Here is a 20,087-nt window from a genome sequence, read left to right on the forward strand (position 1 = left end):
ACCTTTTATCAAAGGAATCTTGATATGTGATGGACCTAATATCATTCTATTTAAGTATTTATTATAAGTAAGTAAATTATTTTTCATTTGGTACCTAAGTAAATTATTTGAGCTACTTGTTAGTGTGCATTTATTACAGAACGCTTTTCGGTTAATAAAATATGCAGCCATAGCCAGCAGGTATTGTATCACTGTATCAGTAGGTATGTACCTATATATAATCCGAAGTTTAAGCTAAATCATGGTCACACCTTCATTAAGTGCTTTGTATCTTTCCCATCACTGCACAATTATCAAAAGTCATTATAAAGCGCACAAACTCGGCCAAGTTTCCAGAAAGTCGTCATGTCAGTCTTGTCTAGAGTCCCCAGTAATAAAGAACTATGATGCTCATCCTAATCGTCAAATTTCTCATCTTAATAACATTTTGTGATGCGGTGAGCAGGTTACTCTGACATCTGCAGAAGACATTCAACTATACAAGTTGGCCTAAAAATATGTACACAATTTTATTATCGCAGTATATTGTTGTTTTTTTTTACAAACGTTTGTGTTTCTATATCGAAGCTAAAGGAAAGTACTTTAAATTTAAGATGAATTCGGGTAATTCCGAAAGCAAAATAACACTAAATTACCCGATTTCCGAAATTACCCGATATACCTTAATACATTTTGTTTTAGTTAAATGATTATAGGTAGTTTTCATTTTTAATGACAATGTGTAAAAGAAGAAAAAATATTCTCATTATTTGTCGATGTATTTCTGGGCCAACCATTTAGAGTTATTTTAAGTAAATTGTTTAAATTTTGTGTATTCTTATGTACCTGTTTTAATGCTCATAGTCTAACGTGCGCAAACTTTTAACTTTATTAGCATCTACAATTTTGGTATCTGTGATAGGTCAATGCATTTTATCTTACATCTCTCACCTACCATTGTGTCAACCAAAATCAGTTTTTTTTTTATCTGTCTCTTTACACACTATTCTTCTAGACAATGCCTTATAGACCAAAGTCACTTTTTGGCAAAATCCATTGGCCTATTCATATTAAAGCTGTAAGGCGAGGCAAAAGATAAACAAAATACTACGAGGTCTTCTACTAAATTAAGTGTTTTTTCTCTAACAGATGACCATGAAGCAGATAAAAGCTACCGGGAAAACCATACGAAAAACCTGTCAACCAAAAAACAACGTGGCAGATGGTGAGTAATTAGGCAACATACTAGTACCTAATTACCTACACCTAAAATGTAAGTGCCAAGGCGATTTCACAGTTCTTTAAAATGTTACCACCCTCCTTACGTAAGTGAAACTTACAAGGGTATCTCAGGCCTTACATTAGGTGACACAAGTTTCACGATATATTTAACTTTTTTTGTAAGTCACGAGATTTACAGATTAACTCATACCGGGTCGGCATCGCGATTGTAACATCACTGGGGTTACAAAGCGTCTGTAGGCTGCGATGGTCGCTTACCATTATGATTGACTGCTTCGCTTATTTGCCACCGACTAGGTATAAAAAAAAATGTATTAAATTATAACCATAAATATTTCCGCAAGAAAATGATTGCTGAAACGCGGTAGGTATTTTATAAAATTTTAAAGTTAATTTCGATCGACAATAAGTCATTAATTTTAAAACCCAAGCTCTACTTAATAAAATGTCATGTTAAAAAAACTTCGTACCAACAGGTGCTGTAGAAGGCGGTAAACCATTGATTTGCATTTTTAATTTTATTTTCAGAAAAAATAGATCCTCTAGCCAAAGGGGAGTTCATCGCAGAGAAAGAAGTTATGTGTTACATGGCTTGCGTTATGAAAATGGCTGGCACCGTAAGTTAAGAACAAATATTTAAGTATATGTTTATTTATGAAACAAAAATTGCAAAACAGAACCTGAACTCCGAAGCATTACCCGTAGAATGTAGATTCAATTGAGATAAACGCTAAGATGAGAGGCCACTGCTTAAAGATATAAATCTCTTTTTCGGCTTGGGGGTAATGTCCAGTCATGGTCCAGTCACTGCACAATGTTCGTTACAGGTTAAAAATGGAAAAATAAGCTATGATGCCGCGATAAAGCAGGCGGACATGCTCTTACCGGAGGAAATCAAAGAGCCCGCAAAGGCGGCTATGACTGCATGCAAGAAAGTTCGTAAGTATTCCTATTTTATCTAGTATCCGCCAATCTATAGATTGGAGAAGATAACCCCCGCTCTGAAGAAATGTGTCTACGTCAAATTATTGTCCTGTCATTATATATAATATATATATCCCAACAATTTATACTAGTGGCTCTGTGAGCTGTAGATCTCGCGAAAAGCTTTATAAGCTTAAAAAATTTAATAAATATAAAATACTTGCTTCTTCGAGTCATTATCACAGCGAACTCACAATGGTCTTAATTGCCATAGACCCTACTGGCACTTATGTCCTTTATATTATGCCAGTTTCCGCCATTTGGAACATTTTCCAAAAACGAAACGACACCAATATTATGTCTGACTACCGAATCTGCTCACAAAATTTTACGAGAATCGCGATCTGCGGAGGGGAACATCCTGACATACGAAAGCATTTTTACCCAATCTGAAACGGACACCCGCTTACGCTTGGTCAATGAAGTCGCGGCAGCTAAGTAGTCTGTTCTGTGTGAGTGGAACCTTTTAGGTTCTTAGCTTTAAAAAAAATACGCCCAATTCTGCAGAAAGCATGTACCTACTCGTATCTTCGAAACAAAAATGTGTACTTAAAGAAAAAGGAAGTAGAAACAAAACAAGTCAACAAGTGCTCTTGTAACTCCGACCATCGTGACTTGCGTTCGTACTTACCGCTATACCGCTACATATTATGCAGTATGCTGTTGAGATATATCGTTGCGACCACGTTGCGATGTTTTTTTTGTTTCGCATAAATTAGAATAATTATATACATTTCATGGAATATCATTAGAAATTCTACTCAGGCTTACGGGTAAAGAAAAACATCATGAAGAAACCTGCATTGAGCAGAAGAATGCAGATATCATCTTTACATATACTAAAATCACTAGTGTCACATTTTTAGGGTTCCGTAGTCAACTAGGAACCCTTATAGTTTCGCCATGTCCGTCTGTCTGTCTGTCTGTCTGTCTGTCTAATAATTTTTTTAGGGTACCTCCCCTACACGTAAAGTGGGGGTGAAATTTTTTTTTCGCTTCAACCCTAGAATGTGGGGTATCGTTGGAAAGGTCTTTCAAAACTAATAGGGGTTTTCAAGAAACATTTTTTGATAAAGTGAATATATTCGGAGATAATCGCTCCGGAAGAAAAAAAAAATGTGTCCCCACCCTCTAACTTTTGAACCATAGGTCCAAAAAATATGAAAAAAATCGTGGAAGTAGAGCTTAAGAAAGACATTAAATGAAAACTATAGCGGGCATGATCAGTTTAGCTGTTTTTGAGTTATCGCAAAAAGTTTTCCCTTCATAGTAAAAAGACTTATTATTATTATTGTGGTTTGTGGGCCTTTGAATGCCACGTCGACCAGGCATTGGTCTATTGTGACAGCCCTTTAAAGTTCATTACTGATGCCCGTTGAATCCAGGAAATTCCAGATTCTTTGGGCCGTAATGTTCTGTACCTCATAGGGTTGCAATACGTGCCGCCCTAGGTGGGTACTTCTTTTTGACATTAGTGGTCCACAGGAGCAGAGAATGTGCATTGCAGTCTCCTCTGACTCATGGCAGAACCTGCATGTCGCGTCTTGTTTCTTTCCGATTTGAAACATGTGTTTGTTCAATTTACAGTGTCCAGTCAAAATTCTGGTCACCGCGCAGACTTTGTGTCTTTTGAGCCCTAGAAGCTCCCTAGCATTTTTGCTGTTGAACCCTTTGATTAGAGCTTTCGAGTGTTCTTGTCCTTTTACGAACTTCCACCAATCGTTTGCCCTTATTTTTTCTAAATTGCTGAGCAGTGAATATGCATCCCGTTTTGTGATTCCACAGAACGGTTCTGGGCCGACCAGGGGTGTGTCTGCGCCCTTTCTAGCAAGTTCGTCCGCTTCTTCGTTTCCGTTAATGTCGGAGTGCCCTGGTACCCATCTAAGTGTGACTTTGTTGGAGTTTGCCAGTGCATTGAGGTTTGTTTTACAGTTCTGGACTAGTTTTGAGTTTGACTCAAGGGATTCTAGTGCCAGCAGAGCAGCCTGGCTGTCTGAGTTGATGTAGATATGTTGGTGTCGTAGGTTTTTATCCAGGTTAACCTCCGCACATTTGTTGATGGCGTAGACTTCAGCCTGGAAGATTGAGGCCTGTGTGCCCATGCTGACGCTGGCTCTGAGCTTAGGTCTCTCACCATAGATCCCACATCCTACATCAATGCCTTTCTTGGAACCATCCGTGTACCAAATATGGCTTCCCTCTTCGACGAACATTTGGTTGTTGGTCCATTTGTCTCTAGGAGGTATTTCTACTGTGTACAGTTTATTAAACTGACATTCAGTGTGCGTGTCATCGGTGGGCATGCTAAGGGTTCTATTTGCAAAAACCCAGGCCTTTAGTTTGGTTAATGCTTGAGAGCGCCATTTTGGCCTGTTTAGCGTGCATATTCTGTAGACGCACTGCTTAGCCTCCTTTTGCACCTGCAAGTGGAGTGGTATAATATCCAGCAGTGCGTCTAGGGCCGCCCCCGGTGTCGAGGAGAAGGCGCCTGTTGCTGTTAAACATGCCGTTCGCTGCAGGCTGTTTAGAGTTTCTATTGCCGTCTTTTGGTTGGTTTTGTTACACCAGACTGCGGAGGCGTAGGTAATTATGGGCCTCACAACCGCTGTGTATAACCACATAGCAATTTTGGGTCTTATGCCCCATCTTGCTCCTGCCATTCGACAGCATGACCACATGGCCATTTTCGCTTTTTGTATAATATTTCTTAGGTGAGGGTTCCAAGTTAACTTTTGGTCGAAAGTGACCCCTAGGTACTTGACCTCGTCTGAGAATGGTATTATTTGTCCATTAAGTCTTGGTTCTTCCAAAAAGACTTACTTTAATTAGGTACTGATTATGCAAATTTGCCTTTTTGTTTAACTCAGGTGAAAGGTACCGTTTCATCCCTTGGTTAACAATTTACTATACTTTAAGCTCCAGTTTAGCTTATTGTGACGGAAGAGTAACTACGGAACCCTACACTGAGCGTGGCCCGACATGCTCTTGGCCAGTTTTTATTTATTGCATTTGTATCCTTTTATTTTAATCGAATGTAGATCAAGTAAATAATTATAATTTAATTTAATTTTAACTGAGTATTTTATTGCTGACATGAAAAATTGTATATTTTACCAATAAAAGAGTATGAGTATGTCTCTTCGTCTAGATCTATATCACATATCTAGTTCAATCTACGTATATGGGATATACAGGGTGATCAATCCAAAACGGTCAGTAAGGAGAAGTCGGAAACTATGAGAGATAGCCATCTGTTCTTAGGAAACATAACTTCGATTTCAAATTTAATAATAATGACATTCAATATTTGTTTTAATCTCTCATACATAACCGGGAATCGAACCTGGTCAATATTTATGTAATCGCGTGTAAATAGTATTTGTTTGCATAATTGATCCTGAAAGTATAAGTAAATATAAACAAGTGCAAGTTCGTTTTACTCGCGCACCGAGGGTTCCGTAAAAAACTTTGAATTATCTCTTGTAACTATAAAGGCGAAAGGCTTTTGATCAGATGTACCTATACTAAGCATAATTGTGTATAGCGCCATCTATCGGCAAATTGTCTAACTAATTTGCGCGATGTACCTAATGCACGTATGTTGGTTTTTCGTGGATAATTCTGTATCATGTTAACTGATTTCGAAAACTGTTCTTTTATTTGAAAAAAAGGTGTCTTTAATATAATCTCATAGCAATTTCAATAAACACACTTATAGATGGTTAAATTGCAAACTGAATTCGGAAATGTTTTTAATTAAAAAAAAGCGTTACCAAGATAGAGGTCTGATTATATTTTTCCTGTAAAATTAATAGTAATATTAATATTATGTAAAAATTTCATCATTTTCATCGGTAAACTTCGGAGATAAGGGGGGAAGTGGTATTTTTTTTCACATTTTCCTCCATAAATCATTTTTTCCACTACTAAAAAATAATTAAGAATGTTTTGGAATAGTCTATTTCAGCTCTTTCAAATGATACCCCTCTTGACCTAGTCACTCTACTTTGAAATTTTGCCCTCTCTTTATATGGGGCATTTTCCATAGTTATTAAAAATAAAAGAACAAAATAATACTTTCAATGTGTCTGGGTTAGCGTTGTTCGTAACTATTCCAAATTTCAAATCGATAGCTTAAGTGGTCCTCGAGATATTTAGCGGTGTGACAGACGGACGGACGGACGGACAGAGTCGCACCATAAGGATTCCTTTGTACCTTTTTGGTACGGAACCCTAAAAAGATTGAATGTCATTATTATTAAATTTAAAATCGAAGCCATGTTTTCTAATAACAGATGTGGCTATCTCTCATAGTTTCAGACCATACTGACCGTTTTGGATTGATCACCCTGTATACATATTAATATAACAACACAAGAACGAAAACGAGGGTTTTTTTTACTGTAAACTAGTTATATAGTTCGTGTCAACCACGATGACGCGCAGCGTGACAAATTCGTGAATGACACGATCTGTAACAGGGTTTGGTTATAACCAAACCACACCGGACTATTAGTTAATTGTTAAACTTCTTTTCCAGCGGACGGCTACAAGGATATCTGCGAAGCTGCGTTTCACGTAACAAAATGTATTTACAACCACAATCCTGATATATTTTACTTTCCTTAATAAATATTCATTTAGTGGTTAAAAGAAATTCTGTTTTACTGAACCTGTTAATCATATTTTTTTGCGATGAAATCATTGTAATAATAATAACGGTAAATATTTATAAGATTTGATGTGTTTTCTCAATTAAAAAGCGCTGGCCTAGCGGTAAGAGCGTGCGACTTGCAATCCGGAGGTCGCGGGTTCAAGCCCCGGCTCGTACCAATGAGTTTTTCGGAACTTATGTACGAAATGTCATTTGATATTTACCAGTCGCTTTTCGGTGAAGGAAAACATCGTGAGGAAACCGGACTAATCCCAACAAGGCCTAGTTTACCCTCTGGGTTGGAAGGTCAGATGGCAGTCACTTTCGTAAAAACTAGTGCCTACGCCAAATCCTTGGGATTAGTTGTCAAACGGACCCCAGGCTCCCATGAGCCGTGGCAAAATGCCGGGACAACGCGAAGAAGAAGAAGATGTGTTTTCTCAATTTCTCATGGAATCAATAGTATGTGAGGTCCCCAACCCGTACCGGACCAGCGTGGGAACTACAGCCCACGGCCTCTCGCGCATAAGACGGGGCCACAGATTATATAATAGTTCTTACGAACAGATACTTATCTCTCAAAACAAATGCAAATACCTACCGTTTTGATACCTACACAAAAATACAATGGAATGCCCTTCAACGCGCCGCTCTCCGCAGCACGCGCAGCAAGCACAACGCTAGGGTTGCCTACGCATAGAAATGATTTTACAAATAAGTAGGTAATTACCTATTTAAACAGATGAGTGAAATAAAATAAAATCTATATTTTATTTGTATCACACATGGCCGGCAGGTTCCGCTTTACCTACCTACTAATAAAGCGAAAAGGTTGGTTTTAGCTGTGGGCCATAGAATAATTCGTTCACGATCCTCTCTACTCGATCTGGCAGGTGTAACTAACTAGTCTTCTGTAGTCATGTAAACTTTCTTGTTTTTTACCTTTTATTGTTATTTGTTTATTTTATACCCTGATGTACATATGAACTAATGATGTTGGCCTTTACATAATTGACATGACTTTCATTGTTTACATCGCTTTACTACATGATTTACAACATTAAACAAAGCCTGTTCTTTTTAACAAAAACGTACCTTTCATCCACTACCTGATCTGCAAATTGTTTACAATATATGGTGCCTTTCCTGGCAAAATCCGCATTGAATATCTCTGCTGTCACCGCCGGCTGTCACGTGAAACGTTTTGGGATTTGTTAGGTTATGATGATACTTGTTAACTGAATCTAGTTCTGAATCGATTTTCCAAAAAAGACTTCAATTTCTCAAAAGTCGGAAAAACTGAAATGACTTCATTGACTAACTTTTTCCAGTGCTTATAAGTTTCAGGGTCCAGTTTTGACACTATAACATGAATGACAATAGCATCCCATTCAGCTGTAGGCAAGCTAAGATTTTTAGTGCGTTTAGACATTCGAAAGATGTATCTAGCAGCTGTTTTAATGCGATGGCTGATTCTTGAACGATTGCCTTTTGGCCGAAGAACCTTTTAAAATGACAGTTAGCAATGTACCTTTGTTGTCATAACGCTTCTTCAGAATGGTCCATGCTTGTATGTAGTTCTCGCCGATAATGGGATATTAACGTAAAAGAATTTCGGCGTCACCCTTCAGACTAACTTTTAGATAATGCATACGTTGCACGTCAATGAGGGAGTTATTCTTGTGGATCAAAGTGGTGAATAAATCATAAAAAGATTGCCATTCTGTGTAATCTACGCTAAACATCGGGATAGTGTTTCGGGGTAATTTCATGTCACTGATCGACGCTTGATTGCCGGACCTATTTTCTGTTTTGTTGTCTCTTGTTTCGGTATTAAACTTGTGTAAAACTGTCGTCAAATCACCCTTATATATATAATAACATTCATCAAAAGTGTCGTATAGATCTTCCGTAAAGTATGATAATTTGCATTTGTCTTCTTCTGAAACTGTGGTAATCAACCTTTGATGGATGCTTTTGAATTACTTATAGTTATTTTCTAAAGTTTCTAATCGTCCTTGTACGTATCTTGGCGTAATTCTTTATTTTGGAAACTTTTTGTAGTTCACGTGGGCCCGTTCTGTTATTTCTAAACTGTCTATTTGTAGAGCAATAAGTTTCTCGGTAGTATTCATGTTTAATGAGAATTTCGTAAATATTATCTAAGTACCTTCGTAAATATATCGTAGACTATTTGTATACTTCATTGTCCTTCTTATTTTAACTATCCGGTTCGGTTTTTGACCATGTTTACTATATTATTGTGAAGAATTGTATTTTTGTAAAGAAAACGTATTTTTATAATAACATTACTTTATTGACTGACATTATACTTCATCATAAAAACAAAGAGTACGGTAAACATATATTATTAAGCTTCAAAAATGTTAAACAGCACGCCTGTATCGCGGCGACCAATAACATATTATGCTATAACCAAGTATGCTTCAGCCGGTTGACAGGTTAAAACGTTTGGTAGATGGTATTTTCTTTACAACTTAGTACTTACATTAAAAGTAAACTAATAGTAATACAAATTAGTTATTTTGCATCTAAAAATGTCAACTATTTCGAATTTGGACTACCTATTTTTTCCGTTTCGTCGTAATTTAAATTGGCTAGCCACTCCTTTATAAGTTGCCCCTTGCTTTATTACAGGAGATGTTCTTGGCATCGAGCCTTATTCTTCTGGTTTTATATTGCTTTTAATAAAAAAGTGTTATTTTTAGCGTCACACTTCTATGAAATTATGACGTCTACCTAATACTTAACACTTGCATCAGGCTGAGCTATCAAAATCGTTGCCAACTTAGCTTGGTCTGACTCTAAATAGTCTAGATTAGATACCTGTAGGTGGGTAATCAAATCAGATAATTATGAAATAGTAGGTAGGCAATTATACAGGTTGGAAAAAAATGGACCCTAGAGGGAATGTGCCTTAAAACCGCGAAAACAAAACGAATAAAAACAGGAAACAGTGCTGTTTCTTTTTAAAACTAAAATAATTTAAATGACCTAACTTAAGGTTTTTAGGCACTTTCCCTCCATGGCCCGTTAATTTATCCACACTATATTTATAAATTATACCCCATCGTAAGCATATAGTTAATAAAAAACACAACTAATGTGATATGGAAAATATATAGTCATCAACTGCCATCATTATAAAAATTGCCAGTGCAAAGCTAACGATTCGGAACTAATGTCAAGCAACAACGATCATTCGTGAGAGGGAGGTCACCGGTGTTTGGGGAACTAATTGTACACTCAGCATCAATTATTAATATTGTTTAAAGTTGATTGTCTTGGGACACTTTTTAGGGTTCCGTAGCCAAATGGCAAAAAACGGAACCCTTATAGATTCGTCATGTCCGTCTGTCTGTCCGATTATGTCACCACGACTTTTTTTAATGACGTTAAGGATTTTCATTTCATCGCAATCCGTACAGCTGTTACCTATGCTAAAAAATTAAATTGGAACAACATGGACATATAGTAAGTTGATCTTAATATCTAAATACTCAAAATTACTTTATTAAACATATTATTGCTTAAAATGCTTAAGGCCCCGTAGATTCGTGTTGTTCTCTCATTTTCACTGAGCGTAAGCGTGAGTGAGTTGGGTGTGCGTGCTCGGGACCGGTATCATGTTTTTGAATCTTATTTATTTTTTTGTTCTTATAATAAAAAAGTACCTAATCGCTGAGTTGGATCATTCATAATATTGCTCATGTTTAGAATTTTATTTTTATTTTTAGTTTTAGTGCAAAATTTATTATAATCTTTAATTTAAAGTGAATTTTAAACCTATGTTCGCGATTTTTTTTCTATAGAACCATAGAGAAATAAGTAAGCATAGAGTGCTCACTCCATACATCAATTTTCTTACCAGAACGCTTATTATTTTCGTCGACATATAACGTCAAGTAGCGGATTTATCAGCAGTATCAGTACTGCTACTTGACAGTAGATGTCACGGGTGTCGCGACTGACGAAAATAAGTGTATTGCTCAACAATTCACAAGAAGAAGGAGTTGAAAATAGAGTTCCGGTACATTCGGTTATAACTTATAAGCTGAAAATTGTTGAGCATTTGACTTTTCGTTCGTCGCGAGGTCGCAACATCTATTGTCGAGCAGCAGTACTGATAAATCCGCTAATCGACGCTAGATGGCGACTACGAAAATAATAAGCGTTTTTGTAAGGAATCCCGAGGCAATGCGGCCAAGGCACGTCTACACAGATCGAGCTACTTCGCGAGGCAATTTCCTAATTACTGTTAAAGGAAAAAGCAAGACAAAAACATGTGGATGTTCTTAATGGGTCAGTGAGGGCAGGTACCAGATCCAAGCTACGCGAATAGGTAATGATCTTAGGAGACATTACTTAACTTTTAATTGAGGACGAGAGGAATTTACAGATTTTGGAAAAAACTGTACAGTAAGCGACCATATTTATATTTTGACACATGTGTACCTACTATATAGAATATACATATCAATCAATCAATCAATCATTTATTTATTTGCAAAAATACAGTAACATAAGGTGTTAGGACTATTCAGGTACAATGTGTATTTTGCTTGCAAGCAAGCGTGCAAATATAATGTGTCAAATCTAAGCATTGAAAAATAACAAAATTGAAATTAAGACATTAGCATAAATAGTTAGAGAATTAGAAAAATTAGGAAAAAAGTCATAAATAATATGACCTAGGTAAAAAATAACCATCTGAAAATAGGTAGGTACTAATAATTACATTACTAGGCATTAAAACATACAAATTTAATAGTATCGGCTCTAATTATGTTTAAATAACCGGATGCTGTACCTAATATCTAATTATAAATATCCGGTTGAATACATTTAAAAACAGAATTTCCACAAATCTAACTACAGTTTTCATCGCCCAGAGTAATGTCAAAGTTATTTCAATTTCTACTATGCTGTTGTGTAGTAGGACTATCCTATGTAAGTAAATATTTTTTTTGTACTAGGCACAAGTAGAACACGAATTGTACTGTGAATAATTGTAGATCAAAATCAAAAATATTTTACATTACATATGGTGCTACTTTACCGCACTCGTGCGATAATTAGCACATTACGTAACATGTCGATAATTTAAAGGCCCATATGTACTGTAAAATGTTGTACGATACATCTGCGAATAGGTAATTCGCACTTGTATGGTAATGTACTATTATTGCACGGTTATGGGTTTACAAAGATCTTATGTATGTACATGTCCATGGTTCATGTTTTCCATATCCTGCCTTACAAAGGCGTACAATATTTGATTGTCTTAGAACTAATTACAACGGAGGTACTTTTATTATACATGTTATTGTATATTGTATGTTAATCATGGTTACCTAAACTCACTTAGGGCCGGTTTCACAATGTCCAAGTAAAGCATTGGATAGCTAATTAACAAATAAATTTACTGCCAAATAAATCTTCCTGCAAATCTTAGCACTTTATCTACTAGTTAAGCTTACCTATTCAAAGATTTTGAAACGCCAACGATGACTTTATTCATCAGATAGGAAGCAAGTAGCTTATTCAGGACTTTACTTGGACATTGTGAAACAAGCCCTTAGACAAGTACATATATCATAAAATTGTATTCAATAATTAATAATTATAAATAAATACTGTACTCTGTAACTCTCTCTCTGTGTCTCTTTCTCATTTATGCTTTTAAAAGCACTGATGTTTAGCTAGCCAATCAAATAGTCTTTTTAGGGTTCCGTACCCAAAGGGTAAGACCCCTATTACTAAGACTCCACTGTCCGTCCGTCTGTCACCAGGCTGTATCTCATGAACCGTGATAGTTAGACAGTTGAAATTTTCACAGATGATGTATTTATGTTGCCGCTATAACAACAAATACTAAAAAAAAAACAGAATAAAATAAATATTTAAGGAAGCTCCCATACAACAAACATGATTTTTTTGCCGTTTTTATAGATAATGGTACGGAACCCTTCGTGCGCGAGTCTGACTCGCACTTGGTCGGTTTATTTCAGTGGCAATGCCAATTGTCAATCTTTTAAGGTCTATGGGATCTTAATAAAATATTTTCCTACTCATATGCACATAACATTTTTTGAAAGGAGTGCTGATTTAGGTTAGGTAGGGCATATTATGTCGTGTCGTATGTACATGTTTTTTTTTCGGATTGCTTCAGTAGTAGATGTTTTTTTACGGGATTAAACAAATATGGATTATTTTTTTACAAATATGCATACTTCATATACATAAAGCGAGGGGAAAGTAAGTAGAGTCAAACCAAGCTAAGTTGGCAGCGATTCTGATAGCCCAGCCTGTGCAAGTGTAAACGTCATAATTTCATAGAAGTTTGACATTTGAAATAACACTTGCACTGTCTACTGCACTGCACTGGCTGTCAAAATCGGTCTGAATCTATCCTGTTATCGATGAGGAAATGTCTAAATGATTCCATTTGATGAAAGCAATAAGCATACTGATTACGGAGTAGGTACCTACACTTTCATATTGCATTTAAGGGTTAACATATTAGGGTGAATTACAAAAAAGAATACGTAGTTAAGGTTCAAAGTTAGCCAAATGACGAGCTGTAGACCCTTGTTTAAAAAATTAGGCCTGTTGACACTACACTCGATGTATATTTATGAAGCATGTGTATTTGTAAAGCAATATATGGACCGATTCACTGTACATGTAAATACTCATCCTCGCCCGGCTACAAATATGCTAAAAATTCTTCCTCCAGGAAATTGTATTTCAAAAACAAGTTTTTATACAAATACCATCTACATAATGGCCCCTAAATTGTTTAACAAATTACCGGATTTGCTTATAAAAGAACAGCTGTCAACGTTTAAGATAAGGTTAAATAACTTATTAAAAGATAAATGTTATTACAATATAGATGAACTTATGATGGATACTTTAACAAATTAATGATTGACTTATAGAACTACCTATTATTTATTTTTACTATTAATTAAAACTTATAGAATATTATAAAATATAAGATAAGTAGTGAAAATGTAAAATATTTTTAATAATATTGCATGCGCTAGGCAGCTATAATTATTGTACGTCGCAAGACATGTTACAGAGAACAAAAATTGTTTATAACATCTGTATTCATTACCTGTAATGCACAATACATAAATAAATAAATGATTCTGTGAATAGTCTTAAGTCCAGACGGGATGCGGATGCGGGCCAGAAAAGAAATTGGCGTCAATCTCCAATTTAATCACCAATTTTAGATTAATGGTGAAATGTGAGCACTTTAAATTTTTAAAAATGTCCCCAAACGCGAATACGAGTACTCTATTACTCCATTTTATCGGTAATATCGGTCATTGATATCGATACACATACATATAGGTAAGTTGGAAAAAGCATATCGCCGAAAAGAAAACGACAGATCTACAGTCCGCGCTAACCGCATTCTATGCCTATGCCTACTTAAGGCCGATAGTCATGCTTTTTCGGCGTTCCTTCTCAGAGTGCTCTATACCCTCAATATGGAAGTCTGCTTTTATCACCCCAGTACATAAAAAAGGGCCCAAAACTGATATTGCAAATTACAGGCCCATATCCAAATTATGTATTTTATCAAAAGTGCTTGAAAAAATTGTTTTTAATCAAGTTTATAATTGTTTAAGTAATTATTTTAATGCTAATCAACACGGATTTTTGCGACGTAGATCTACAGTATCTAATCTTATTCTGTTGAACGATTATGTTACTGACGCTATGGATAGTGGGTCCCAAGTTGATGTAATTTATACTGATTACAGCAAATGTTTCGATCGCATTGACCACAGCTTACTAATATCAAAGCTGAATAACATCGGAATAAATGGGGATTTACTGCGATGGTTTATATCATATATCGAGAACAGAACCCAGGCTGTTGTCGTGAATAATTATATGTCCGGCTGGGTCACTGTTCCTAGTGGGGTACCGCAAGGATCATTATTAGGGCCGTTGCTCTTTAATATATTTATTAATGATATTGACAAATGTCTCCTGCATTCCAAGCTTCTTTGTTTCGCTGATGACATGAAAGTTTTCTTAAAGATAGAATCTATTGCTGACTCAATATTACTACAGTCTGACCTCGTACGCCTTGATGATTATTGTCAATTATACAGATTGGACTTGAATCCCTCTAAATGTTTTGCAATGACCTTCTCGCGCCAACGTAACTTAGTCGATACTACCTATGCCTTAAAGGGTCAAACCCTGCAGAAAGTATCATGTATGAGAGATTTAGGGGTCATTCACGACTCTAAACTAATTTTTGATAATCACATTAATAACATTATTTGTGGCGCTTATAAAGCCCTAGGTTTCATAATGCGCAATTCTGTTCACTTCACTCAAGCTAAGACGCTTAAGGTGCTATATTGTTCATATGTTAGAAGTAAGTTAGAATATGCCTCTCAGGTCTGGAACCCTTGCTACAATACATATATTGACAGAATTGAACGCATTCAGAAAAAATCATAAAACACCTTTGCTTTAAATTAAAATATCCCTACAGTTCTTCCAACTATCTTAAAATATGTAAGCACCATCACCTTGTCCCTTTACAAAAACGCCGTGAAATAGCCGATATTACATATCTCCTAAGTATAACCAATGGTGTAATCGATTGCTCTGAGTTGCTAAGTAAACTATGTTTCAAAACCCCCATTCGTTCTAAAAGGTATCATCCCCCAATAGCAATCAGCAATGCATCTTCCAAATACAGACAGAATAGTTTTTTACCACGCGCCAGTCGTAACCTAAATGAGCTATCTAAAGAATTGGATATGGATATATTCAACTGTGGCATTCCTAGCGTGAGACGTAATTTAGTGCAGAAATACTTTGAGTTTTTTGAGTGAGCGTGTTGTCGCCTTCTTGAATACCCATTAATTACGTATTTACTATTTATACTTTTACCTTAGACCTCATTATGTTACTAAGTTAATTAGTATTTTGAACTCCCACATTATCCTTATTAAGTATCATTTGTATTCGCTTTGTTCACATATGTGGTTGCAATAGTGCGTAATCTTAGTTTAGTATTATGTCACTACCTGTGAGTTCCTATAATTGGCTTCCTGTATCTACTATATTTTTCTATGTTAATGTCACAGCTGTTGGATCTCCAAATAAATAAATAAATAAATAAATAAATAAATAATACTATGGGGAAATAGTACAGATGTGAAAGACCTATTTATGCTTCAAAAAAATGTATAAGAATATTAGCTATCTTCAGCCCAGAAAGCTGCTTACAGCAGGTTTTTTAGGGAATATAAACTTCTTGCGCTGACCTCTATATACATTTTAGAATTGGGTAAAGTTGTGAGGGAAAACCCAAACCTATTTACCTATATTCAAAATCAGCTGCGACGATATTAATCCCGATTTAAAAATAATCTGGTAACAATAACAGGCTCTAAATTAAAGATATACAGCTCAAGTCCGTACGCCATGGCAATAAAAGTGTACAATAAAATAGATAACACATAAGAGCAAAAAATGTACGAGTAACAAAACATTCTTGACTAGACTTACTTGATTGACAAATGCTACTACAATTTAGAAGATTTTTCACTGATTCGTCCGTTTAGCAACACCTCTATTTTTGTGCATTAAGTTTAAATTTGGATCATATTGTAGGCAAGGTTAAAATGAATCGAAATCATTGACATATTGCATTTAAATATTAATTCTATTTTTAATACATTAATTTTACATTTTTATTTTTTTATACTTATTATTTTGACATTACTTAATAATCCATTCGTTGCCTATTTGTATTTAATTCACTGAAAACTATTCGATTTAATACGATTTTCATATGTAAAAACGACTAAATTTACTTAATTTTATATTATACACATAGATTTAAGATTATATCCTATACATGTAATATTGCTATGCCCTTACAGGGTCCATGTGGAACTATCCAAACTTTGTAATATCTATAATACCATGGTTGCAATAAATAAATATGAATAAATTTGGATAATCGGCGGTCGAAATCGGCGAGCAAAAATTGGCGTTTGCGTCCACACCACCTGATTTGATTAGACAATTTAATCAGATTGGCGGAAAATTGTTCCCGTCTAGACTGGCGAAAATAAACCATGTAAATTTTATTGTATTTTTTTATACTACGTCGGTGGCAAACAAGCATACGGCCCGCCTGATGGTATGCAGTCTCCGTAGCCTATGTACGCCTGCAACTCCAGAGGAGTTACATGCGCGTTGCCGACCCTAACACTCCGCACCCTCGTTGAGCTCTATACTTAATTCGTACACAGTCATATAAGTTTACAGCATACGCCAATACATTTTCAAGCATGTAACATAAATAAAAAATGTTTAAAAAATGTCGTTACACAACGAAATCAATTGACTTCAGACATTACAGGTCCTTACCTAAGTATTTTTTTGCAATTAAGGGTAAAAAAATTACATAGTTAAGCATAGTTTAATTAGTCTTAATTTTAATTGTGTTAACTATGTAAATTGTATTGTTTTTTTTTTACGTCGGTGACAAACAAGCATATAAGTATTTATTGTACTTAATTCATACACATATAAGTCTATAGCATACGCTAACACGCACTATGTAGAATTCTTTTGCAATTCACCATAATAGCCTCTAATTTCAGTGCAAGACGGAGGCCGAAGTGAGGCAGTACCTCATAAAACTAGGCGTGACATGTAGCAAGGACCATATGATCACACCCGACGAGATGGTCATGCTGCAGAAACACAAGATGCCCGACAGCGAGAATGCGAAGTGCTTAATGGCCTGCGTTTATAGAAAGACCACTTGGGTACGTATTCGTAAAGCCAATTGAATTTTTACAAAGAAAGGTTAAGAGCCTAATGATATGTTAGAGGTAGATAAGCCATTAAGACTCCAATTATTATCACAATCCTTAGCCACAATACGTCAGCAAAACGACAGAAGAGAGGTGACAATTTCAATGACGTCTAGACATGCTGCGGCACACACTCAGCATCTACTTACGAGTTTCTGTTCAGTAGGGACACCGATCACCATGTGACAGAAATAAATCGACTCGTTAACACTTCATGGACAGACCAACCAACGAAATGTTTCTTCACATTGTTCTTGCTTACGTGGCTCACCAGCACCTCAGCTGGAGTAGGGGGGTGGGAATTATCTTCAGTCGAGAGTAGGTAAAGGCATAGCTATAGTATAACATGGATACCTTCGAATAACCCATTACGTCATAACACTAATAACGTCAAGGTTTTTAACCATCTAAGGAGACGTAAGGATCTTCACGTGTGTTACAGATGGATGACAAAGGCATGTTTGACAATGCTGCAGCTGACGCGATGGCTGAAAAAGATCACGGAGAAGACACCACTATGATAAAAAATTCCAAGAAATTATTCGATCACTGCAAATCAGGTTAGTTCTTATCTTCGGTAAGTGAACTTAGTGTAAGTACCCCTACTGGATTTCTACCTACCGACCTACTAGGAATTACCGCGGTATACCGGCGTACTAGCAAAAAACCAATTGAGAAATAAATGTTCGGATATAGGTTTACCTACTATCTTCAGTTCAGTTCTATTAGTTCTAGTTATTCAGTATTGTTCAGTTCTAAAGCCGGAACCCCACTGCTGCTATACGCGTCAGCCACGTGGGTCCATGGGTCTGACTGCGTGTCCATTTTACCTAGGCCCCCCAGGCCACGCGCGTATCAGTCAGTGACTTTATTTCGTGCGTAGCGCGCTCGTGGACTTCCTGGAAGTATCTACCTACATTTTGATAGGATAGGTAGGTACACGCGTTTTTGTACCCACGTGCATAGCTTGACCGTGCGCTGCATTGGGGTTCCGGCTTAATACTGGGATTTCTTTTAGTTCTAGTGAACAAAGCGGACAGCCGAGCCGTACTTACACGTACTAAAGTATTTATGTTGGTAATTTGTTTCAGTAAACGATGTGCCCGTAAAAGATGGAGAGAAAGGATGCGAAAGAGCAGCTTTGTTGTTCAATTGCCTAACTGAAAATGCTTCTAAGGTAAACACACCTTTAGATTTAAAATGAGTGCAATAAGTTTTCATTCGAGACACCTGACATTTTTTTTGTAATATATATTGATCTAAATCTAAGCTCATTCATGTTCTTACTATTGGACTTCTTAGTCAGGTTATAAGTTCTGTCACAAAGATTTTTACCTTATTAGACATAAATGGGTTGAAAGCTTATTTAATGCTGAATTAGGTACTTACAATATAATTTAACGTAATCTGCTGTGCCAGTTTTGTATAATTCTATGTAATATTCAGAAAAAAATATATAAAAAAACATGCAAAATATACGCGGCCTGTTCAAGGTGATTCTGATCCCCATTTATCTATATTTATTTTCCACATGGTTGTGTCTTACATAAAACTAAAGCTGGGTCTATCTTTAGATATATAATTCATGTGTATTGGACTGCCAAAATTGCAACTGTACATGTTCAAAGGTTAACTGGAAGAAACCCCTTAAAGGGATAAGTTTGCCTTTGTACTGCCTATATACTGTGCCATATTTATGTTTTGTTTTGTAAGTACAATAAGGAGTTTATACATACATACATACTCACAATGAGCTGCAAAATGACATGGAGAAATTGGTATGAATGAATTCATTGATAAAGTCGCCATGCACTTTTACGGCTGATGGTACTTACATATTCTACCAAGCCTACTTGTTGGGTGGCAGTGAAAAATAAGCGTGTTGCTGAAAAATAGTACCCTAAGTTTGAAGTATTCGTGTCTTACCAAAATTCTAAAGTAAACAAGTAAGTAGTAAATAAAGTCACGATTATTACGTTTTGATCAGTATAAGACAAGCTTTCAAATCATAGTTAACTTTTTTTTATTAAAAGCTTTGTATTACATTTTTTCAGTCAACACCTTTATGACAGAACTTATGACCTGACTAAGTAGGTAAGTAGTTATAATATAATTAAGTTGATAATATTAAGAGGGGACTAACGCAAAATTGTAGTTGTAATATTGAATTTTTATACGTTTTAACACATACATTATATTATTTTATTTTCAGATGGGATTCAATATATAAATGTTTAAGTTTCGAAAGCTCCACATTGTTAATGCGTCGGTAAGGATCATAATTTTAATAAATATGATGAATGGATTTATATTTGTTTATTTTTATC

At 35.8% G+C, this 20,087-nt stretch overlaps 2 protein-coding genes across 5 annotated transcripts; both read left to right on the forward strand.

Annotated features, from left to right (window-relative positions):
- The first annotated feature begins 277 nt into the window (after positions 1–277).
- Positions 278–6,862, forward strand: LOC133525785 (general odorant-binding protein 72-like). 3 transcript variants are annotated; one of them, XM_061862173.1, is made up of 5 exons: positions 278–437; positions 1,129–1,204; positions 1,750–1,838; positions 2,049–2,160; positions 6,746–6,862. In XM_061862173.1, exons 1-5 carry the CDS (start codon positions 384–386, stop codon positions 6,832–6,834), a joined length of 420 nt encoding a protein of 139 aa, XP_061718157.1. In that variant the 5' UTR covers positions 278–383; the 3' UTR covers positions 6,835–6,862. The 3 variants fall into 3 exon arrangements, with proteins under 3 accessions (XP_061718157.1, XP_061718158.1, XP_061718159.1); XM_061862174.1 differs by having other exon boundaries at positions 307–445; XM_061862175.1 differs by having other exon boundaries at positions 370–499.
- Positions 6,863–11,230: 4,368 nt separating this feature from the next.
- Positions 11,231–20,065, forward strand: LOC133525783 (general odorant-binding protein 19d-like). Of its 2 annotated transcripts, XM_061862171.1 has the most exons (5): positions 11,233–11,830; positions 17,545–17,712; positions 18,203–18,320; positions 18,852–18,937; positions 19,973–20,065. In XM_061862171.1, the coding sequence occupies exons 1-5, from the start codon at positions 11,777–11,779 to the stop codon at positions 19,988–19,990; spliced, it is 444 nt and encodes a 147-aa protein (XP_061718155.1). In that variant the 5' UTR covers positions 11,233–11,776; the 3' UTR covers positions 19,991–20,065. The 2 variants fall into 2 exon arrangements, with proteins under 2 accessions (XP_061718154.1, XP_061718155.1); XM_061862170.1 differs by lacking the exon at positions 19,973–20,065 and having other exon boundaries at positions 11,231–11,830; positions 18,852–19,909.
- Positions 20,066–20,087: the final 22 nt, after the last annotated feature.

Source organism: Cydia pomonella, chromosome 15 (genome assembly GCF_033807575.1).
Source record: "Cydia pomonella isolate Wapato2018A chromosome 15, ilCydPomo1, whole genome shotgun sequence".
NCBI lineage: Eukaryota > Metazoa > Arthropoda > Insecta > Lepidoptera > Tortricidae > Cydia > Cydia pomonella.